At 42.2% G+C, this 16,924-nt stretch overlaps 1 protein-coding gene across 2 annotated transcripts in view; it reads right to left on the minus strand.

Moving 5' to 3' along the window:
* Fras1 (Fraser extracellular matrix complex subunit 1) overlaps positions 1-16,924 on the minus strand; it is a 482,271-nt gene that overhangs the window by 225,172 nt on the left and 240,175 nt on the right. For both annotated transcript variants that reach the window (XM_045144057.1, XM_045144056.1), the window contains exon 15: positions 3,126-3,269. In XM_045144057.1, the coding sequence (XP_044999992.1) occupies positions 3,126-3,269 (144 nt within the window). The remainder of the gene's footprint in view (positions 1-3,125; positions 3,270-16,924) is intronic.

Here is a 16,924-nt window from a genome sequence, read left to right on the forward strand (position 1 = left end):
AAGGTTCTAATAATTAGTGTGGCTACCTGGGTCAGGAAGGAAAAAAGAAAAAAAAAAGTAATGAGTAAGGGAGAGAAGAGAAGGAGAGAAGGGAGGCAGGGTGAAGAGGGGACAATGCAAGAGACTCTAACCTGTGGCCTTGATTTTTATGTTATCTAGAGACATACCAGCCATCCATAATGGTACAAATACTTGAAAGAATGAGGAGGTTTCCCCTTGATCTACCCCACCCTTTATATCCAATATTTGCAAAAATCCAAGACACATACCACACATGAGTATGGTTACTGTAAGTTCTTTCAGGTGAAACATGTCACTGTTTATAACAGGCTGCAATGGAATTTTTACAGTACTTAACTTTGTGATTTCTACAGATAACAGGCTAGATGGTTATAAATTATTAAGCCAACAGCAGCCAGTCTTTATCCTGAGTAGCACTAATCTGAATGGGAAATAAGTCACATTATCAGCACTGGACTGCAGACTTCTTAGCGTCCTGATACCAACTAATGGTGCAGCTGTCTGTTATTTTAGAAAACATGGGACCATTTCTGAAGTCACTTGCTATGGACTTTGAGAGCTCTAACAATGCTAAGAGTGAAAGCCTTAGCTTTCTTTACTAAGAGGCCCACTGGTCAGTACTGGTAGCAACCTTGGCCTAGTACCAGAGCACATGGTATTTGTTCAATAATTATTTATTGATCGTTGATGGGTTTGCTGATGGTGAGCTGTGTGTTCTGTCCTCACAGGAAATTTTCTTTGTGACAATCTTCAAAACCCAAGTACACCTCTCTCTTTCCTTTTTCTCCCCATCCTCCCCTCTCTTCAGCCCACCTTCTCCAGAGTCTTATGGGAGTGGTGTTAAGACAGGGCTTCCCTATATAGCCTAGCCATCCTAAAGCTCAAAAATATGCCCACCTTAGCCTCCCCACTGCTAGGATTATGGCTTGAGCCACCACACGCAAGTTTCTTTATTAATTCCTCATGTCCGTAGGGAGGACTGGCTTCCTCACTCAAGCTCTGAGCCTGAGTAGATCTCCATCCTTTATAGGCAAAGGCTCTCTCTCTCTCTTTCTGATTCTCTCTCTCAATACATGGCAATGTCAGCAGAAATGCCGACCTTGGAATGTAGCAATCAATGTTCCCCCAGATTAGAGGGTCAGCAGAAAATGATCCTCAGTCCAAACACTGGCTGAGACTCAGCCGCACATCAGTGTTATCCCTCCTGTCGGCGACAGTTACCAGCTTCCTCCGGGACTTAAAGGGAAATGCCTTCAGGACTTTGGATTAGCAGCAATTTGACATCTGTCCACCCTTAGAGAACACATCTGGCTTAATTGTGCAGGAAAGTGATACTGGCAGAAAAAGATTAACATGATGAGGCTAATGGCAGCCTGCCCTCTCTCCACATCCACACAAAGCCACCTGCAACTCGCCCACACCAGGGGATACTTACCCGCCAGAGCTGGGGGATCCCGGCACAGCCTCAGGTGAGTGCACCGTGTGGTCTCTCTTCCCTAAGACAAGTGGATTCATCCTACCTCCAGAACGTCTCATTATTGCTCTGGGTCGTTCAGTGGGCAAAATGGGAATGATCACTCAGGAAATTTTAGGGAGTGTGTATTGTTATTGATTTGCTGGGCTCAGTTACATCAGGAGGTCATCCTGGCCTCTCTATCTGTCTATCTATTTCTATCAAAGTCAACAACTGTCAGGACACTGCTACCTTGGGATGTAGCAATGTCTGATGGAATTAGAGGCTTCCTCTAAAGACAAGGTAAAAAGGAGAGAGAAGAAAGGGGACATAAGAAAGGGGAAAGAGGAAAGTAGAAGAGTCTCAGAAGATACAATATAGTAAGAGGTAGAGTAGGTTCAGGGTTAATCGTAATCCAGAGTTTGAATCTCATTCTCACCTTCATCAGCTCCGAGACCAAGGTAACCTTATCCTCTGTTTCCTCACCCAGAACATGAGAAGGATAGTGTCTATCTTGTGATGTTATTGCAAGCATCACACAAAACACCAATATAGCAGCAATTCTGTGCCCAACAATATTCCAAGTGCTTTGTATATAGTAACTCAGTCAGTCCCCTGCAGAGCCTTCTGAGGAAGTGTATCTTAGTTTTCTGTTGCTACTATAATAAATTATCATGAATTCCGGATTGAAACAATCAAGTTTATCTTACAGTGTTAGTGGGGGAAGTCCTAAAAATCAAGGTGTTAACTCTGCTGTATTTCTTCTAGAAGCTTGTCCTTTTCCAGATCCCGAGTGCTCATGGCTTTGTCCTTGCATGGCTCCTTCACCCTGACCTGTGCGTCCATCCTCAAGTCCTTCCCACTCTACTCTGTTACCACATTCATGATTACATGCACTCACCTTGAAACTCCAGTACACTATCTCCTTCTTAAAATGCTAACTTATCCGTATCTGCCAAGTCCCGTCTACCACCTCAGGTGGCATGCTCAAAGACTAGGGGCTCTGAAACAGGGACGTCTTTGGGGTTATCATTCTATCTACCCACGAGAGCCATTTTCACCCTCATTTTACAAGTAGGAAACTGACACATAGAAGGATTAAATAATTTACCCACACCTGTGCTTTTCCACACACTTTCCCACCTCTTGGTGGGCCACCATGTCTAGCATCAGGAGGTCTAAGCTGTGCTAACACTTATGACCACGACATCGTTGTGAAAGGAGAAGAGACAGTGACGGCAGTCGGTGGCACCAAACCAAAGGTGGGTCTGCACAAGAATTTCTGCCCCATGTACTAATTAGGAAAGCAGCCTAGTGTCAATGGTGTTGGAGATTTGAGAACAGTAAGGTCTCAGTGGGACCCTATTCTCCATATTGCTGTGGATCTTAAGCAGACAGATGGGACCTTGCTGTCTTCATGTGTTGAACCAAACTAGAATGAATTTCTCAACCTTAACAAACTGTCAGGGCAGGTAAAGGGAATCCTGCTAGAAAAATCTATGACATAAATGACTAGGGCAAGGTCAATGTCAGCCGCTGTGCACATATTCACTGAGAAAAAGAAATGTTGGCTATTTGTGGTATATACGAATATGTGGGTGCTGAAATAGAGAAAAGAAAAGATGCTTTGGCATCCCAGCCTGGCACTTACCCATACAGGTCCCCTGTTTGTTGTAGAAGCCATTGCCACAGGTGTTCTCACAGCTGCCATCTCTCAGCACTTGCAGCGGATCCCTGCAGGCCACACAATGCCTCTCGGTGGGGCCCCGGCAGCCTGCACAGGACTCGTGACAGGCTGCAAGCAAACAGCAAAGTCAGTGAGCAGTCTGAAACAGAAAGCGTTATCTGTCACTTTGTTTCAAGGGCTTAGAATTTGCAAGGATGACCTGGTTGGCTCCTTACCTCCTGAATTGCAAGGTACCCTTGTGTACCTTAGAAAAAATGTAACTCCGACCCCCGAGGCAAGAAGACCAAATCTAACTCTAATTGTAAGAAGTAGAACTTCAGTAAGGTTTTGCTAAAAGATTTGGAACAGGAAATTGATGGCTTTGGAGTAATGAGAGTCACAGGAAAGGCAACTGTCATTTTCTAGGCAAAAATGGGCTGTCTAATGAGAAAAGATGGCTCTTCATTCCCTTGCCCCACCTTTTGTAATCACACAATAGTGCTGATGGGACAAGACAGCTCTTTCGACCTTTATCATCACTGGGATCAGCTTGGGTGCCATTTACTCTAGTCCTTAGTTAGACTTGTCAGACACCTAGTGCCATTGCTCTGTCTCTCTCTGTCTGTGTGTGTATATACGTATGTTTGTGTGTATATAAACATATGCAGACAGATACAGACATATACTTTATTCTTTCTATCCCCTTTCCTCTTTCCCTTCTGTCCATCCTTCCCACTCCTCCTTTGCCTACTACTCTCCCCTATTTTCCCTCACAACTCTCATCCCCACTTGTCCCCTGCCCTCTCCCCTCTGACACCCTCAGTCCCTAAGTGCAAGCTGCTCCCAGACCAGAGTTGTTCTCTTAAGGTTCTAACATTTTCTTCTATTCCAGAAGTTATTTTTTTTTTTATTCATGCTTGCTCTTTGCTTTAGGACTTCTGCAAATAAATAATAAATAGTTCATCCTAAGTAACTGAATAATTCCAGAAGATCTGGAGCTCTCTGTGTAGCTACCCTCACCTATGTTTTGTTTAACTTATTCCAATTAAAAAAATTTCTACTTCCCAGTGGAAGAGGTGTTGGATCTGTTCAACAAAACTGGTGAATGCATTCACTACTTCCAAGTGATTTGGTAATCATACCTTGACAATTTAATTAAGTATTTGTTTGGGAGCAGAAGAAAGGCTACCTGCATTGCAAACTTCAGAATCCAATCCCCTTCTCTCAGTTCTAATTTGCACAAGGAAGTCTTAATTTCAGACAATTTTTCTCTGTAGCAAATTGAAAGATAATTACGAACTGTGTAACTGCCAGAAAGATTGCAATAAAGAGTAATGGTGGTGGTGAAGGTGGAACTCGCTTTTATAAGAGCCGCAGGATGAGGAGCAGTAAATGGCAGCGGGGAAGGTGGAGTTGACTTTTACAGAGCTGCGGGATGAAAAACAGGCAGCCATGGGGAGCAGCGGGGAATCCAGGCAATGTCCTGGAGAAGAAAAGGAGCATAGTGTTTGGGGGAGCCGTGTCAGCCCTTGTGGCTGGAGCTGCTGGGCCACTGTGGGGCACACTGGCAGGAGTCAGATCAAAACTGACCTTGAAGACCATGGGAGAATTGGGATTTTTGCCTAATTGCCTTGTGATGTTATGAAAGGGCTCACAAGAGACTGACACAAGATCTGACTTAGATTTTCAAATTTTTCTCTGCCATGGAGGGAGGCCAGAAGGCTATTCATGGGAGCAAGGAGAACACTAAGGGGAATATGTATGGTCCAGTTTATGAATGATATCTTGGACTACTTTATAGGAGAGAGACAGAGGAAAAGTTTTTGTTATTAGTATCTAGTTCTATTTACAGACTGTAAGCTTCATGAGGGCAGAATCGATTTCTGCTTTGTTAAGTCTGCCCAAGCTCATTCTTGGTATTTAACAAACATCTCTTGCATGGCTTAATTTACACTCAACTCCCTTATTTATATTTTACAAACATCACAAAAAAAAAAAACTCTTTATACTTAGGTAAATCTCTGACAAAGCCCAATATCTCATTTACAAGAAGTTATGTCAGGTAGATCTAGCAACAGAATCACCAGCTAAATGCCATGTGCTGTGGTCATCTGTGAATCTCACACTTATTCCCAGGCAGCCATGTTACAATAACACCATTACCTGAGTCCACTGGGCACTGTATGAATCTGACTGGAGAGTATGTGGAAACATGATTGCAAATTGAGGCTGGAAAGGCCCAATGGGCCAGATCGCCATTGTCAAGTGGTCCAAGTAAAGATGTTGGATCTCATGCCATGAAAGAGTTTTAAGCAGAGAAGTAGAAAGATCCATTTTCTTTTAGCATTCTCTAAAGTAGACCTAACTATCCCATTATAGGTCCATCCTTCCTTGAAGAAATAGTTCCATAATGGTAACCATGTTTTAGTTATTTTAAGTCTCCAGTGTTCAGATTGATGTCTAGTCCATAGTCAATGCTCATTAAATACATGCTAAATGAATGTACTTTTTATTAGTAAGCCCAGCAACTCTCCTGTCTCAGGCCCTTCCCTTCCCCCATTGGACTGGGTTATAGACATGCATGGCCATAGCCAGCTTTGTACATGGTTTCTAGGGAGTCAAACTCCCTTCCATCTGAGAGGGCCTCATGCTTAAGTGACAAGTGCTTGTAACGCTTGAGCCATCTCCCTAGCCCCTATGAACTTGACTTTTAAAATGCCAAAGTCCAGATCTGCTCAGGATGTTGAACATTTGTGCCAAACCAGCACAGAGCACCAGATGTGGTGCGAGTCTCTGTCGGCTCCTCTTCCTTCCACAGCCACACAAGGCACGTTGTGAGGCCAGGAACAATAGCAGAGAAGACCATGTGTTGATTTTTTTTCTGTGATTGGGTCAAAAGACTATACTAATGATTGTAATGGGGAGGTAATATGATGGAGAGTGGAATTTCAAAGGGGAAAGTGTGGGGGTGGGGAGGGAGGGAATTACCATGGGATATTTTTTTATAATCATGGAAAATGTTAATAAAAATTTAAAAATTTTAAAATATTTTAAAAAAATTAAAAAAGACTACACTGAGCTGCCATTTCTTAGGATGACATAAACATGCTGTCTAATTTCTAACCCTGAACATATGTGACTGCACATTCTCTTTCTGTGCATATTATTTTACATATCCCTTATGTTCCATTGGGGTTTTTATGAAAAGTAAAAGGTTGCCCTCTCCCTGACTTTTCCCTAGAGTGTCACAGTGATACATTTCAGGTCACTGAAGGTTTGATTTATATATCATGATTTTATGGCCATAAATTTTTTAAAGAGTGAATAAGCAAAAGCTGTCTTCTTATCTTGTATACAGTAGATAATTTATTTGGTAAGGTCCCTGACTTTTCTGGAGTGTAGCAAGACATGTGTTGGCTTGTCAAGCAATTCATTTCAAAAATGAAAAGGAATGGATCACTTTTCTTTTGTTAGCTCTAGGTGGAAGCCCACTCAGAAGATAAGAACTTTCGTACTGGGGAATTCAGAAATAGAAGGTTGTTTTAAACTTTTTAACCCCCATGCTTCTCTAAGAATAAAACACAGCACTTCTTCAAGGTAAGGTTAAAAGAATTTCCTTCAGGCAACTTCTAATTCTCAGGGAAATCTTTCCAGATTCCAGATAGGGGATCAGATGCTCAAAGGCTCAGCCTTCATTCACACTGTGTCCTCAGGGGAGAGAACAGCCCTGGGCGGCCTTTCCCTGGCCTCTCAGGTTGAGGTGTCACCTCAGATTCATCCCAGAGGCGATGTTCTGATTCTAAACCATGGGGACACTTGGACTTGCACCTACACAGCAGCAGCCCAAACTTCAGGCACAGCAGATATGCCACATACTAACCGAGTGCCTTCATTTCTGTCCCCTCACCACCCATTTACTCTCATCTCACAAAGATGAGAAGTACTGTTAGGTGACAATGGCTACATTTTCAATAAGAAGTTCTTTTGTTGGCAGGGGACAAATCATCATTTGTCATGTAACGCAGGCTGGCGTCCATGACCTTGATCCTCCTGAATGCTGCACCTCCAGGCGCATGGTGCACACCACCAAGCTTGCTATGCACAGCAATGGGGATGGAAGCCAGTGACTCATGCATGTTAAACAAGCACTCTGCCAACTCAGCTACATTCCCAGCCCTTTAGGAACCTCTTGTCAGATGAACATTTTCTTCTTTTTAAAAATTATTTTATTTATTTATTTTGGGGGGGGGAGATAGAGAGGGAGAGAGAAAATGAGCATGCCAGGGCCTCCAGCCGCTGCAAATGAGCTCCAGATGCATGTGCCACTTAGTGCATTTGGCTTATGTGGGTCCTGGGGAATCAAACCTGTGTCCTTAGACTATGCAGGCAAGCACTTTAACTGCTAAGCCATCTCTCCAGCACTCCCCCATTTTTTTTTCTTTCTTAAACTCAACTTTATAATCCCTTGGTTTTCTAACCTGGGGAACAGGGATAATATCTGTTGTGCCTCACGAGGACAGGAAGAGCGGACAAGCTTAAAAAGTAAAGGATGTTGTATGTGATCATGAGTGATTTAAGTGACCCCTGGCAGATCTTGTCTCCACTGTTGACAAAAGCAAAGTGACGTGTGTGTGTGTGTGTGTGTGTGTGTGTGTGTGTGTGTGTGTGTACATGTGTATGTGGCACCCCTGCACTTGCCTCCCCAGGGTGCCCTCACCTACAGTGGCTGCAGGGGATCATCAGTATTCAGCTCCATGGCTCTTCTGCCCACTGTTACTTGAGCCAGTCTCTTACTGATCTCTTACTGTAGTTTGTAGTTTTTTCCATGAGCATTGGTAACTTTCTAGTCTCTGCTCCACACAAGAATAGGGTTAGAAATGTGTGTGGCTACACCCAGTTGTTTATAGGGGTCCCCAGGAATTAAACATCAGCAGTCTCTCAGGCCTCCTTAGGCCCTTATGTTTGCACAGGGAGGGCTCTTAACCACTGAGCCTTCTCTCCAGCCCCAAAGCACAGCAATTTTGAAGGAAGTAAAGTGCTCTGGGAAACAGAAGGTGAAAAAGGTCCAGGGAAGGAAGGTAGGTGTACTTCAAAAGGGAGGGAAGGGAAGAAAAGCAGCCTTAAGGATTAAGTCAGAGGCTGTATAAAGGGGACCCAGTCTTTCCCAGGTGACTTACACTCCACACTCTTTCCTTGTAAGCTGTACCAAAAAATAAAGGTCTTGAAGGTGAAGCTCCATAACACGGAAGACCACTCTGCATCCTACTACAACTCCACCAGTCCACAGCCCCACAAGAAGCTAAGGTTGGTTGGCTCAGATGTTCAAACACCAAATAAGGATATTCAAAAAATCTGAGCAATCACTGTATTTGCTCCTTCCACCCCTATAGTTTCTGTCTTCCATGTGCTTCCCTATACCCTGAAATGAGAATGTCTGGTTTCTACATGTTCTGAAAACCCATAGGTACATTACAGAGCTCATAAATGAAAAAATAAGACACATGAAAACATCTTCAGCTTCACAAATAGCCAGAGTTATACAAACAAAACAGGCCAGCAGTAACCAGGTAGTGGACTAGAAATAAACATAGCAGCATGTAAGTGTCTAGGACATGTTGCTTAGTGAGAATATAAGGGAAATAATGTAATACCTATACAATAGCTCTCGAAATTTACACATATATAAAACAATCTAGGCATATATATCCAAAAATAGACACTGAGTTACATTACAATAGCTGCTTAAATGGGGAGCTGGGAAGAAATGGGTAGGAATAGGACATAAGAACAAAAGGAATAGATAGGCAGATAGACAGAAAAGCAAGAGTGTGACTTAAACCCGTGGTGAAAACAAGGCAAGAACGGACAAGTATGACTAACGCAACTCATTTCATATGAATCCCAAAAATAAGTGAAAGAAAAACAAATTAAACAATATCCCATTCTGTTATGAGTCACACTGGCAAATTTAAGAACTGTCATGCCTAGTGTTGATAAAGGTGGTGGCAAGTAGGCACTCACACATTTCTGAGAGTGCAAGTTAACACAAGCTTTAAAAAGACCAAAATGTTAGTACACATCAAAAACCTGAAAAGTGTACATATGCGCTTGGACCTAGCAATATTATTTCTAAGAATTAAAAATAATTTCTAACAAAGATGTTTATATTGTTACTTATAATAATGATTAATTAGGAACATACCAAACCATAGCAGATTGGCCAACTGAAAGATTGCATAGCCAGAGACAGAGAACCACCTTAAAACTAGATCTTGCTGAATAAGTAACTCACGAGGACAGTAGGCAGTGGAAGTATACACAGAAAGTGCTTTACCTTGACAAAGATCGTGTGCATGTGTACACAGACAAGGTCACAGATTAAGAAGTCCAACACCAAAATTCCAGCAGAGGTGATTTGGGAGAATCTGAGCTAGGGATTTTAGTCGGCTTTTTATTTTACTTTACATGTTACTGCCTTTATTGAATTAATTTTTAGATTCATTGGTATTTAAGGCAAAAATCACTAAAGGAGAGGCTGTAATCCTTTACCCCAAGAAACACAACAGGTACATAGCTAATTAATCTGTTAACCATGTTTGGAATGCAGTTAAAGGATTTGCAGGTACTACGTAACAGACTTGAATTTTTAGCAATGGCTTCTGTAGACACTGAGTTTGGACCAAAGGAAGCATTTCCCTGTTGAGAGAGATCTTGTAAGCAGAATAGCTCCCCAGAAACCTTCTGCAAGGTTTCTCCTTCTACTTTCTGACCTAACAACCCAAGTGCATTCTGAAGTCACCACTAAACCTGGCTTCTCTGCTTCTATTCTTCCACTGTGACCATGGGCAACCCTCAGCTGCTGGGCCTCCCTGGGTTCCTGCTTTGACCTCGCATCCCTGGCCCCTGTTCGTTAAATGGCTACTGACTCCTTCAGCAATGCCTATTCATATGTGACAACTGAAATCCAAACGAGGGTCCGCCAGGCAAAGCGAGCATTGATGGTAAATGTTTTCAGACCACGTGGCTGCACAGGCACAGATGCTCAGGTCTCCTATGTGATGGGGGTTGGTGCTGTGAGCTCTATGGACAGCAAGGGAAGGGAGAGGGGGAAGGTGGAAGAGAGATGGTGTTGGAGTGAGGAATGGGGAAAAGAAAGAATAGATACCATGTTACAGTCGAGCTAAAGTAACCAAGAATGCCAGTAACTGGGCAGCAAGCCAGAGCATGTCAATAGTTTAGAATCCATAGCTGAAATGTTTAGAGTGTTCAGATTGGCCAGGAAGAAGGGGATTTGTCTGGAAGATAAACTCCCCTGCTTTTGCGGTGGGCTTTCTCAGCTGATCTGCCATCCTTTTGTTCTAGCATTTGTCTTTGGGCATAGCACAGTCTATAAAAGGTACAGATAGGTGCCAAACACAACCAATCTCCAGCACCAGCAAATGTCCTTGGGTAAAACGCCACAACTGCCTTCCCCTTCCCCCTGTTTATCTTGCATAGGCATATCCAAAGATAGAGAGTACAGGAGCCCCCTGTGACCAGCCTCACTGGAACGAGTTTACTAATGAAATTCACTCTAGAAAGCCACTCATGTTGTCCTATCCTCCCTTTGATGCAAAACACTCGCTGGACTCGATCCAAGTTCTAAAGATAATAGACACATGCTATCTCAAAGATGAAGGGTATAAATAGAAGGAAAATGTGGTGGAGAAAATGGAGATTCTGTAATTTTCCAGAGGCCACACCTAACCAAGAATTGCTGACAAGGAATAAATAATAGAAACTAGATGGAAGACAGGCCACCTGTAAGCCAATGTCTAGGCATGCCTATGCATTCCTGCCCTGTTTTACCATACAGTGCCATATCACATTTTTCCCATCAAAAATGCTGCAGAATGCGCATATCTGCTAAACATTATATGAAGTTCACGAGGGTAGATGTGTTGCTACCTGAGCAACCAGTCCCCTCCTGTCACATTCGTTTTTAATGCTGGCTTTATAGTCCTGACAATAATAGTCACACAGTGATAACTGTAATGGCTACAATTAGTAGTAAACTTGTTTGCTTGGTTAGGAACATTCTTTTGCCATTGAGGAAGCAAAGTCCTCACCTGAAAGGAAACTGACTGACTCACTGTTTCCCTGGTGCTTGGTAAAATGCTCAACGTGTGTGTGTTATGTTAGCAGAAGGAAGGGGACAGGACGACCGCTTGAAGCTATACATCCTCTTTAACAGAGCAGTCAGCAATTATATGAGATCATAATCACTATGGAATGAAAAGGAAGGTCAGAACAATGCATGGGGTTCACAAAGCAGAAATAAATAAGTAGAGGCAGACGGGTAAAAATGCACTAGGTTCCCAACTGAATATGTGCTTCAGTCATGAAATTGGTATGGATGCTTTGTTTCTGGGCACAGTGCTCGAGCCCTGGAGAGATACCAGCCCGACAAGGACTAGTCCAATTGAGTTAGGAGGTCCTGTCTTCTGATAATTTCAGAACAGTAGGTTCATACTTGCCTTTGCAGAGACGTCCACCCAGGGCACAGTGGAAGCAGACATAAGCCGCGTAGCCAGGAATAAGCCACGACCCATTAAGTCTTCACTGCTTTGGACCTGACTCCAAAGGGTCAGCCCTGTACCTCCCTCCAGTGACTGCACCAGTCAACCATAATTCCAAATGAATACATGAATAATTAACTTTAGAATTTCCTTTGCCCAAACCATAGTCTATAAATCTCAACAATGTCAGCTTCTTATATGTAAACTTCACTGGATTTCTTATTGTAACTTTTCCTTTAATGATACCTTAATATTGGCTAAAATCCAAAGCATTCTAGTTACCTTACCATTTAATCAAACTGCTTAAAAACATGTTTTAACTTGTAAGGAGTAAAGTAAGTTGTTCTTTGTATTATATTTACTTGTCCATAATATATAATGCTATACTTTATTTTTAACCAGGCATCAATGGCATAAAACTGCTTGTTTTTATTTATTTGCAAGGAGACAGTAGGTAGGGAGGGAGGGGGAATAGGTGTGCCAAGGTCTCTAGCCACCACAAACAAACTTCAGATACATGTGCCATTTTTTGCACCTGGCTGGGTACTGGGGAATCAAATCCAGGTCATTAGGCTTTGCAGGTAAGAGCCTTTACTACTAGGCCATCTCTTCATCCCCAAAGTGCTTATTTTTCTACTGCAAGACATTTGTTTCTCATCTTCACAGGTAGCCACATAAAGAAGTGATTTCAATAAAGTCCATAGCTGCCTGTTAACATCCATATATAATATGCCAAGTATAATAAAATTCCCTCCTACCCTCATAATTGTTTCAAGTAGGTATTACTACTCCCATGTTATATGTGAGAAGAATGAGGCTCAGAGATGGTAAATGACTTGCTCAAAGCCATATGGCAGTAAGTGGTAACTGGAGATTCAGAATAATCCCTTCCTTTATAATCCTATCAAATAGCCAGTTGCTTGATTTTTTAGGTGTCAGAATTTAAGACCACACAGCATTCAAATACACAATGAACTTTCAGATGCTTGCTGTTTTAGTTTAGTTTTTTTTTTCTTTTTTAGTATTCTTTTTGTCATCTCTGTAAGCAACAGCTAACCTACTTTGATTGCCAGTTCACAGTGGATAGATAAAGTTATTTCTCTTTACATTCTCAGAACCTGGAACAGTGTTCAAAAGATAATGAACAGAGGGGTGAGAGATGAAGAACAAGGAAGGATAATGGAAAACAGAAATCCTAGCCCCTTGTTGTCCTTGCCAGGTAGCAGGTACCACCTCCTAACCAAGGCATGCGAATGCACTCCCTTTGTTGTCCGTGGCAGACACGTAACAGGCATCACTTTCCCTGTGCTACCTATACGCAACTGAAGCATGGAGTTGAAGCATGTGTAGGTAACAGAGTAGAAAGGAAGATACAGGTGTGTGGCTCCATAGCCTCATGCCTCCCAACTCCAGGCCTGCTAAAGGAAGGCAGCATTTGCCACAAGGTGCATGGCTTCAACCCCAGGACTCCCTAAATAACCTGAGTCTATCTAGATAAGCAAAACATTTAGATGCCTACAAAATGAGCAAAATGCTACTGTCTTTCTCCTCGATGTCTACAGCCATATAAACTACTCATTTAAAATTAATTATGCATACTATATACGTTGGTAGTTGCTTGTGTTTTTCTTCTTGTGGTGGTTTTAGCTTCTACAGATGATTTTTATGCACAGTCCAGTGGTATTCCTGGGAAAAGCATAGGTTGATTGACAAGAGGGGCAAGGAAGGAAGTTGTAAGCCCCTGGAGAGTTCAAGGGTGAGGCAATGAAACCACTACTCTGGTAACAAGAACACAAGAAATCCAGGGCAGAGGTAGCTAAAACGTATGCAGCAAAGTGGACAGAATGCAGTGTGGAGGGAAAGGGAGGATCAAGAGCAAGCATGCATGAATAAGGCCTGGCCATCAGGCTGCAGGTGATTAAGACATGGGCTTTTAATTTCTAGAAAAGGCTTGGTACAGGACAGGCAGCAGGAACCAAAGCAGAAACTTTGTCCTAGGTCCTGAGATATGCAGAGTCAATAAGGATGAGATGAGGTGGGCCAACAGGGGATGTTGAACCAAATCTAACTGGCGGCGAAGGAGACCTCAAGGTCAAGGCAGAAACCTGAACGCCCAGACTAAATAAAAGGTCCAGCATGGCACGGACAGTAATGGTCCTGCCTGTTAGAGAAAAACCTACACAGTGCCTCCAATTTAAATCACTATGCAAACTGTGTAGTGCTGAGCCTTAGTGTAAAGTGATCAAATCAGCAAACTCCACAGTTGGGGAAGGCAGGGGAATGAAACAGAGATTTGTGTGCAGTATATAATGTAGTCTGCATACAACATCTTTTTTAGTTTCATTACATTATTTAGATATAACAATAATATTGACATATGTACATGTGTGTACGTGTCTTTGCCCCTACTTCAAGGAGAAGGAAGAGGATAGGGGTGAGACTCGCCATCATGGCTGGGTCTTCTTTTTACCCTTCTGGTCTGTCTACTCACGCTCTCTTGTGGAGGGCTGTGTTTACGTGAGCCTTGGCTCTGTCCCATATTTTTCACTCTGCCCTATATTTAACATAGTGAACATGAATATTAATCAGGTGGTTTCTGTTAATTAGTTTTCTTGGCAGAGTGTTCACTTTCTTTGGGTTTTGATGGGTCAATAAAGTAGAGAATTATCCTAGTCACAGCATAAATGACTCTGCCAAAAGAAATCAATCCAGAAAGCCGCGTTGTTATCATAAAATGGCAGGCTTCTTTTTGAAAAGTTTAGCACGTATTGGAAGAGCACAGACTGAATGACCAACCTCCAAGGTCAATGGTGAAAAGTCAACAAAAAATGGTGAAAGCACAAATATTGCAAGAGAAAAAAAATGCTGAGGAAGCTTATTTGCCAAGATGATTTGAGTGGTTTCAGTGCCAAGATGGTATATGAAAATTGATCACAACTCTGACTTTAATTTTTAAGATCATTCTCTCTCCCCTTTCTTCTTGTTCTGCTTTTTTTCCTCCTTATTTTATGCATAAAAATGCAACCAGCCTGAACTAAAGCAAATTGGTTTAATTCCCTGGAGGGAGCACGAACAAATTTTCCCAGCAACTTTTCACTACAAGCATTTGTATGTGGATCTGTGGGTGGAATGTGAAGCAGGCAGCTGCGTAAACCAGTAATCAAATGAAACATTACCCACCTCAAAATGCCCTAACCCAGCATTAGCATCACTAATTAAAACACTGAACAAGGGAGAGTAGAAAATAGCCAAAGAAGAAAAAAAAGGAAGGAAGGAAGGAAGGGAGGGAGGGAGGAAGGAAGGAAGGAAGGAAGGAAGGAAGGAAGGAAGGAAGGAAGGAAGGAAGGAAGGAAGGAAGGGGAAAGAGAAAAGAGGAAGAAAGAGAGACAGACTGAAACAAAAAAAAGAAAAAGGAAGAGAGAAGGAGAGAGTGAAAAAGAGAGAGAGAGAGAAAAGATGATAGCAGGAGATAGAGAGAAGTGGGGCAGGGGAGGGAGGAAAAGATATAAGTCTTATGTGTGATAGGAGATAGAAGGAAGATAACAAGAGAAATACAATCTAGGGGGAATTAATTTTCTTTTATGGGAAATATGCTACAGGAGTGTTAACAAGAGCTCTTTTGATGGACTAGAAGAAAAGAAAGAATATATTCAATAATTTCATCAAATTAAAATGTCAGCAATTTGTCTAAAATGGGCAACCATTAAATAGTTACAATGGTGTTTATACATGCCAACTTCGAATCTTCTCTAAAATAACAAGTAAACAAAATGTGATAAGCTGTGAACACCAGGATTTTTCCCCCTCTTTCTTTTATGGCTGAGACCTCGGTGAAAACACTAGACCATCAAGAATTACCAAGGGGTAGTGTGTTCATTCATTCACTCATTCATCCTACATTTGTTCACAGCCAATGTTGAACATTCTGCATAGCTCTGGATGCTGGGGACAGGGACCTCAAAGAACCCCAAAGCAAACTCAAGCTGTCCTGCATGTCCATAACATGGACTGCTCACTGCATAGGTAGGCCCTCCATCCTTATATCTCTCCGTGTAGGAATATACATACAGGGTTCTAGCGTTTCCTTTAAAGATCACCTTCATAGCCCTGCAAGCTATGATGCTGATCAGAACCTGGCACAGAGGGAACCAGCTGCCTCAGCCCCACAGCAGCTGCCCGTGGCCTGGGAGTTCCTTTGGCCTAGGCATATGATGAGAACTACACTTAACTATTTTCCCTGCAAACGCTGCTCCATGCTAATCCAGAGCATGGAAGAGAAGGAGATATGGCTGCCACTCAGATTTTCCAACTTCTGATGTGCATCACAGACCCACCCTTCTGCCCCTCAGCCACGGGCAGCAGCTCCACAGCTCCCTGCCAGGATACCCCAGACCTGGTTCATTAGCTTTACCTTGCTGTCACATATCCAACTTTAGGTTCAGGGAACACTGAATTATCCTTCCTTCTAAATGCAGAGTCCATTCTTTGAATTTTTAAACAAATATCTCATTTATTTGAGAGAGAAAGTGAGAGGGAGGGAACATGGGTCTGCCAGCGCCTCCAGTCATTGCAATGTAACGCCAGACACACGTGCTACTTTGTGAATCTGGCTTTACATGGGTACCGGGGAATCAAAACCAGGCTGTCAGCAAGTGCCTTTAACTTCCAAGCCACTTGTCAAGCCTCTATTCTTTGATTTTTGTCTTTCTTTTACAGCTACATTTCTGCATTAATTTTTTTTCTTTTAGAGCCAGGTGTGTTAGCACACATCTATAATCCTAGCAGTCAGAAGAAGGCAAGTTCTAGGTCCATCTGAGCTAAATAGTGAGACCCTGTCTCCAAAATAAATAGTAACTAACATTAAATAATAATAATAATAATAATAATAATATTAAATAATAACTGACATTAAAATTATTAAACATTTATTTTTCACTTATAATCATAACTATAATTCTTATTGAAAATTGGTCATATGTAAATAAATTATATTATGATAACTCCCACCTCCAAAGACTATTATAATATTAATAATTTTGATGAGATCTTAATTAAGAATATAAAAGTAAGTGTATAAGTATACTAACATATATAGATACTAGAGTAATCTAGGTTACAGAAACAACCTGGGTCATCTCTATCTCCCACTCTTCTCATCTCATCAAGAGTCTTACTCAGGGCTGGGTAGATGGCTTAGCAGCTAACGCACTTGCCTGCAAAGCCCAA

The sequence above is a fragment of the Jaculus jaculus genome, chromosome 2, assembly GCF_020740685.1.
Source record: "Jaculus jaculus isolate mJacJac1 chromosome 2, mJacJac1.mat.Y.cur, whole genome shotgun sequence".
Lineage (NCBI taxonomy): Eukaryota > Metazoa > Chordata > Mammalia > Rodentia > Dipodidae > Jaculus > Jaculus jaculus.